The sequence below is a fragment of the Gavialis gangeticus genome, unplaced genomic scaffold, assembly GCF_001723915.1.
Source record: "Gavialis gangeticus isolate Ggan-Ray unplaced genomic scaffold, GavGan_comp1, whole genome shotgun sequence".
Lineage (NCBI taxonomy): Eukaryota > Metazoa > Chordata > Crocodylia > Gavialidae > Gavialis > Gavialis gangeticus.
This window is the reverse complement of record NW_017729011.1, coordinates 17014591-17021505: the sequence shown is the minus strand read 5'-3', so window position 1 is coordinate 17021505 and position 6915 is coordinate 17014591. Positions and strand designations below refer to the sequence as shown.

General features: G+C 42.1%; 1 protein-coding gene across 4 annotated transcripts in view; it reads right to left on the bottom strand.

The window, feature by feature from the left end:
• NUP214 (nucleoporin 214) overlaps window positions 1-6915 on the bottom strand; it is an 80266-nt gene that overhangs the window by 67116 nt on the left and 6235 nt on the right. For all 4 annotated transcript variants that reach the window (XR_002096217.1, XM_019510690.1, XM_019510692.1 and 1 more), the window contains exons 2-5: window positions 4415-4610; window positions 3564-3715; window positions 2485-2689; window positions 1475-1545 (exon numbers count right to left, since the gene is read on the bottom strand). Coding sequence is in view for 3 of the 4 variants with exons in the window: in XM_019510690.1 (XP_019366235.1) it covers window positions 1475-1545; window positions 2485-2689; window positions 3564-3715; window positions 4415-4610 (624 nt within the window). In the remaining variant the exon portion in view is untranslated. The remainder of the gene's footprint in view (window positions 1-1474; window positions 1546-2484; window positions 2690-3563; window positions 3716-4414; window positions 4611-6915) is intronic.

Genomic DNA, 6915 nt, shown 5'->3' with positions numbered 1-6915 from the left:
AAAAGAAATGAAATGGCTGGTGCTGTTTGGGATCTTGGAATCTGAGAAGGAACACTCTGAGGCTCTGGAGTCTGTCAGGGAAGCAACATCACACAATGGAGAACATCACCACTTTAAAATGTTGATGTATTTATGTAAATACAGAGTTTCTAGCAACATCAATGATTCATTCTTCAGCAGTGCTTAGTTATATAACGAGTAGGTAAAGCATTATGTTTCAACTTCAGTGTCAGCTTGGGTCTTCCTGGCCTCTATTTGGTTATTATGCACAATGGTAAAGACACTGAAATGAATCATTAGCGCTTATGATAAGTAATAAACAATTTGAAAACAGCCACTGATTATTTTCAGAGTTTTCAACACTGGCAAGTGAGCCTGTTTGTACTGGAGTTGTTTCAACTGCCTCCTCTTAGCCTTTTGCTTGTGCCAGATATACTCACAGGGGAAAAACAGAGCACTGCAACTTCAACAGGAAATATTGGAAACATTATCACTCCTCTCTAGTGCCCTGGATCTGTGCACAGGGCTCTTCCTGTGTTCTCTGATAACTTGGAGCAAAAATATGGATGTTACACTTCTTTTCCATTGCACTCTGAGAGGCTCTCCCATTGCCAAGCATCCAACAACACTATTTTCTACAGTGCTGAGAAACTACCACCAAGGCATTGTGCAAAACTGAAATAAGCAATGCAGGAAGACTGGGAATCTGAATAGGAAAACAGGGTCTGATTCTTTGAGGGCGATTGGTGAGAGAGGGTAGCAGAACAGTAAATAACAGAGCAGATTAGCAAGGTTTGTTCTTGAGAGGGGACATCAGTAATTTTCATACTCCTAGTCTGCATAATGCTTTGGGTTGAGGAGCTGTGTATTGGCACAGCTGATGACTATGTACTGCATTCTTGCCAGGTTCACCCTGGCCTGCATGCTGGTGTAGAGTGAGTCACTGAAAACCAGCACTCCATGGTGCACAGAGGGGACTAGAGATAAGGACTTCTCTCATAGCTGGAGAACTGGTAATGCTGCCTTGAAAGCTCACTACAGGATATACCATCTGCATCATAGCAAGAAAAATCACAAGTTAGATTTAAGGAGAAATGTCATTGGTTTATTCAGTATAGAAAGAAAAAAAAAAAAAGGTTTCACAACAAAGAAAAAGACCCCATACACTCAGTTGCGCAGACATTTGGAAAAGCTGTTTCAAAACGTTACTTTTTTTCTTTCTTTCCCTTTATATCTGCCACCTTCCACCCTGGGGAAAGCTGCATTTCAGTAGCAGGTGAGCTTCTTATGTATAATACATACAAAGGTAAATGCTTAACTGTTTATGAAATGGCTTGGACAACTTCCAGGAAAGACAATGCAATAACTGCAGTATGTTCCACTTCGGCAGCAGTTGAATGTTAATGGAAGACAAAATTAAAGCTGGTTGGAAGGCAGTGAAAGGAAACAAAGAAATAGTGTGAACAAGACTTACAGGCAGATATTGAACCACAGTGCCATTCTGCTTCCCGACAGCCAGCTGCTTTCCCTTGGGGCTCCAGCATACTAGACAAAAACAAGAGGACTTCATCAGCAACAGTCACAATAGCAGGGAAGATTCATGCAGTTCTCATACACCTCTGGGCAGCATTGCTAAACTAAACACCACTCAGGTGCCTCCTCAGCTAAGCAAACAGTTAATTCCAGTAAAGCTGTTTTGTTTCAATAGGAGCCATAACGTTTATTACCATATGGCTCATTCCGGCAAAAAGGTGATTGTGAAGAAACTTTATAATTCAGTCCAAATAAAACTGCAGCAACCTTCCAATTCTCTTTATGTGTGCTTTACAGCTACCCTACGCACATTTACACATTAATTTGAGCTGATGCAAACCCCTGCTTGGAGGCACATAGTTGAGTGCTTGCCTTAACTGAACAGGGGCATGCTAGACAGATACAGCCAAGTTTAAAATTCCTTAGAGGAGGAAAGATGCAACATAAAACTGATTTAATCATATCCGGTTGCAAAAGAAAAAAACGCATGCCCATTAAACCAATGTAACCATCTTTAGACCAGACCTGGTTTGGGTTATGAATAAAGAATGCATGTGACATACCAAAGGGCTCAGGTACCCCCTGGTCATAGAGAACTTAAGAATCTACCGACTGATTCAATAAAAAATGCAATTCTATTTTATATGTACAACAGACCACTGCATATTTCCTGCATGCAGCCACAAAAGCCTGTTACATTTTACCACTTGGGCAGAAATCATTAGCTTTTACTGTAAGGGTGTGTTGCTCAAGAAAAACCAAGGAGAAATAATACCCTAATGAAAGCTTTCAAAAATCTGAGGAAATTTAAATCCCTCTGCTTCCATGAAGATGTTAGTTTTTTTCCTGAAAGATGACTACCCTGTGTTTGTGGCCAGCCAAACCCTTTCATATTCTTTAGGCATCATGTATCCTTAAAAATTCCCACTGAGCCACAGCTGTTTTACCCACCTGATGTAACAGCCACCGAGGAAGGAAGAGTGGCATAGACCTTCACAGAGTCTGTGACCTGCAGGACAGAGATGCTGCCATCGGACAGACAGATGGCCACCATGGAGGGGATAGTAGGGTTCCATTTCAGATCGCTGACAGTTGCCATGCTGCCCGTGTCTCTGGCTAACTTATGATAAGCAAATGGGCGTTTCTGCTGTTTAGCCTTTTTAAGAGAAAATAACGTCACAGGATGCAAATTCCATGTGCTAGGCAAATCTTTCCAAAGTCACAATCCCTGGGTATTTGAACCTGCTCATCTGCAATGGTTGTTTATAGGCATTAACTGCTCCAATGTGTACCCAAACTTTAGGAAAAGCAAAAAGTTTTGTGTTCACTGCAACACACCTTCCTAGTACAATGCAAGTTTCTTCAAAATCACTGAAGGAACTTTAAAAATTGACTTCATTTTTCACCATTTACCACTAGCATACAAAGATCCCAGTTTCACAGTGCTGTAATGGCAGGGCCACTAAGACCTATGGGAATGTTTAAATAGACGAGCAAAGGATCTCTATGAGAATACTACAAGATACCAGTCCTCTTGCATGATTATTTAAATAGACACAAGGCAAAATACAGTCCCTTTTTCTAGGACCCAGTATTAATATACATTACATTCGATAGTTTGGGCTTGAACAACCTAACAATGTCCCTTTAAAAGGTGAGCAAAGTGCTGCAGAAATATTATAGCTCTAACTGAAGGCTTCTAGTTCCTGTCTATCATGTTCCGGGTTGCGGACAGTGACCTTAGTACTTAGTACTTTCGTCACTGTGCCATTTAAACATTAATTCACCTTCACAAGAATCTGTCAGGTCAGTTAATAGTCTTGTTTAACAGGTAGGAAACTTAAGGCAGATTATAACTGAAGACTCATTAAATATAGCCCTTAGTTCTTTCCCTACAAAGTGTGCTTTCTTGTGGACACTCACCCCCGCCTCCAAAAAAAACCCCAAACATTTCTAGACAGGCCCTTTCTACTGTCAAATCCTTCCTTTCACATCCAGATTTAATCACCCTGCCATAACACATGCTTTACCTGATTTAAAAATGTTCGGACATCAAAAAAGCCAACGAAGGAACCAATCTCATTGGAGGTCATGCACACAGACAGTGTGAGGTTATCACAGCTCAGAGCCAGGTGATGCACAGGAAATTTCATAGAAACCAGTATGCCTTGAACATTCTCAACTTGAAAACAAAGAGAGAAGAAAGGGGAGCAGAATGGAGTGGTCAGTTTTAGACACTCATCATGTGTACTTAAAGTAGAATTTTTACCACAAGCACATACACCCACCACCATAAATAAGACCCTATTGCTAAAAGCTGTAGACAGGCTGCCCATTAGTTTCTGGAAGCATCTTTTAAATGCCTTGACTACCTTCAAGTGAAATGATTATAATAAGGAGTTTGGAGGAATTTCCTTATATCTCACTTTGACATGTGCTTTGCTCAAAAACTGGAGAACCCAAGACTTAACCCAGTTTGATTGCAATTTTAATACAAAAATTGGAAGGACTTATGCTGAGAACAGAGTTCTCAACGTGACTTCTTTTTTTAATTTGATGGACAATATCCCAGAAGCTACCATTACTTTGGAAGTCAAGATACAAAAACAGAATCACAGAAATGAGATGACAATTTTCCCCAAGGCACTGAACCCTGCCCCTAATCCTGACTGGGTTAGGTGGATTATTGGTTTGATCTGTGCCACAATATGTTACTTCACTTTTAAATGACATCCGATAAGGAAGCCTGGCAGCTTCAAAGGCCTGGATCATTATAGCCACCTTGTGACAAGTAGAAAGAGGCAAACCTAGACGGATCAGCTACGCCACATCACTCTTACTGGGGCTCCCTACATATCCACTGTAATCAGACAAAGCTCACCAATTTTATTGGGATCTTCTCCTGCTTGATTCTGCATAAGAAGATTTTTGGTGTGGAAGACCTGCAGGCCAGTTGCTCCACCAGCAAAGACCAGCCCATATTTGTTAGACACAACAAGGAGACTGGAACGCTCTTTGGGGAGCTCATCGGGAGCATCAAAAATTCGGACTTTCTTCAGCGCTCTGAACTGAAAATCCTGTTGTGCAAAAGAATTAAACAGTGACTCGAAGTGACACGGAGAAGGGAGAAACCAATCAGATTAAAACTTACTTTTATCCAAACACAGTCTTTCAATTAGAAACGTGGGATTTACAAGAGCATCACTGAATCCAGTCTCCTGCTATTACGAGCAACTGCATCATAGCATCCCTTCCATAAATACACCTGGCTTCATGTTAAACTTTTTTTTGTAGAAATATTTCCCCCACCACACCTACAGGATGGCTGTTCCAAAAGCTAACTGTTCCAATGGTCACAAGCCTAATTTCTAAACTAAATATAATCACAGTTAGTTTATACCCATTTGATTTCATGCCAATGCTGCCCTTTAGCTTAAACAGCTCTTTTTCCCTCCCCGGATGTATTTAAAAAAAAAGTGATCATATTTCCTACTCAGCCTTTGCTTCACTAAGCTGAACAAACCAAGCTTTTTTTGTCTCCCCTCAACACAGACTCCCTGTTCTCCAGTCAACCTAGTAGCTCTTCTCTGCATCTGTCCAAGTTTGAAACCTTGGTTTCTTTAATCTGAACAACCAGAAAGAACACACAGTATTTCCAATGAGGTACCAGGGCTTTGCGCTACGGCATTAATGCCAGTACCTCCTCCTATTGGAAATTCTCCTGATATTTCCTAGGACTGTACTGCCTTTTTTACGGCTGCATCACACTGAAGAAGCCTCAGTCAACCTACAACTCGCTAGTATATGCAGACACTCCTCCTCTGTCATCTCCAAAAGATGAGCTCCCATTGTATAAAGACAAAATACACACAAATTTCTGTTGAGTGCATGAAATTTGCCCTGGGTCTGGTAATATATTTCCTTCTGCTTCTTCTCCCCTGCCTGCCATCTTATATACATACTTTCTTCCCTGACACGATCTAGCCAAAATGCCCTTCCAGCTTTTTCCAGTCTTCCCCTTTGCCTCTTGCCCTCAGTATGCACCTTCATCATTCCACCAAGTATCTTGTCCTCCTGCATTCTCTTTTGTATGCTCCAACTACACCAGCTCTTGTCTTTCTACCCATGTCTTCAACTCTGCTAATTTAACATGCTCCTTAGCACTCACTCAATCTGATCTCAAGTTCCCAATACATACCTTTATTTATTACTAGAGCCTGCAGAAATCCCTCTTTATTAAAACCCAAAGTCTCTGACCCACATAATACAACTGGAACATAATATGCTCTGTACCAACATCTTACACGAATACTTAAATACTCATTTAATTATTAGGCCACATCTAGGTTACCTTTAATCTCTACCCCAGCCTTATTGTAAAGCAGCTCCTGTTCCTACCTTGTTCGTATTTTTAGGAAGCTAAAATTAATCTTCTGTTCTTTAACATCCTTTATAAAGGTGCTCTCAGCCTGAGCTTTGACCATTTTCATTTTATGCCAACAGAACTGCTGTTCCTCACTTTCTTTCAAATGAAGAACCACCGGAATACATCGCAAATAACTCAAATGCCACAAAATGCTTGAATTTCCAAGAGAGCCAAGGCCAAACCCTTTGTAACAATCTGCTCCAGAGGTTCCAACAGGCATGGAAAGACCCACAGACTTTCCCAGGAATCACCTACAAGGATAAGGGCTGCACGCTTCACACAGGACATAAGCGATGGAAAGGAGACAAAACTCCTCTCCTATGAAATGGCATGACCAGAGTTCGAGAGAGGCCTTTCTGCTTGATACCAAAATCCCTCTTGAGGGTGGTTCAGGTGAGGCAAGGCTTTTTCTCTGCAGCAGCCGTACCCAACCTTTCATCCCTAGTCTGTGGGCTGGATCCAGGGTATGTGGGGCTGGGGGCCCTGGGTCATATCCCACACAGGGGACCATATCACCTGGCTGGGTGGGGGCTTGGAAATGTCATAGAATCGTAGAGGAGTCAGGCTAGGAGGGTCCTCCAGAGCTCATCCAGTCCAACCTCTACCTGAGGCAGGCCCAACCCCTATCCAAACCATCCTATATCATCCATCACCCAAACTCTATGCAAGACCATCAATTCTGAGCCAACACAGACCTAGCACCCAAACTGGGCACAGATAAAGCAGGGAAACCAAGGCAGCCAACGTCCCGCTTCTACAAAAGGTTACCAATATATGCCCAAGGGATCCGGGGTGGAGGCCACACACCCTGCTACAATCAATCAATTAGCACCGTTGCTCTTTACAGAGCATGGTGTATGAGCTGATGAGTTCTTTGATAGCTGCCGAGTCCAATGCACGTGTGAGGGTCTGCCCACAGACAGGACACACCACCCATGCACTAGCAATGCTCTGAA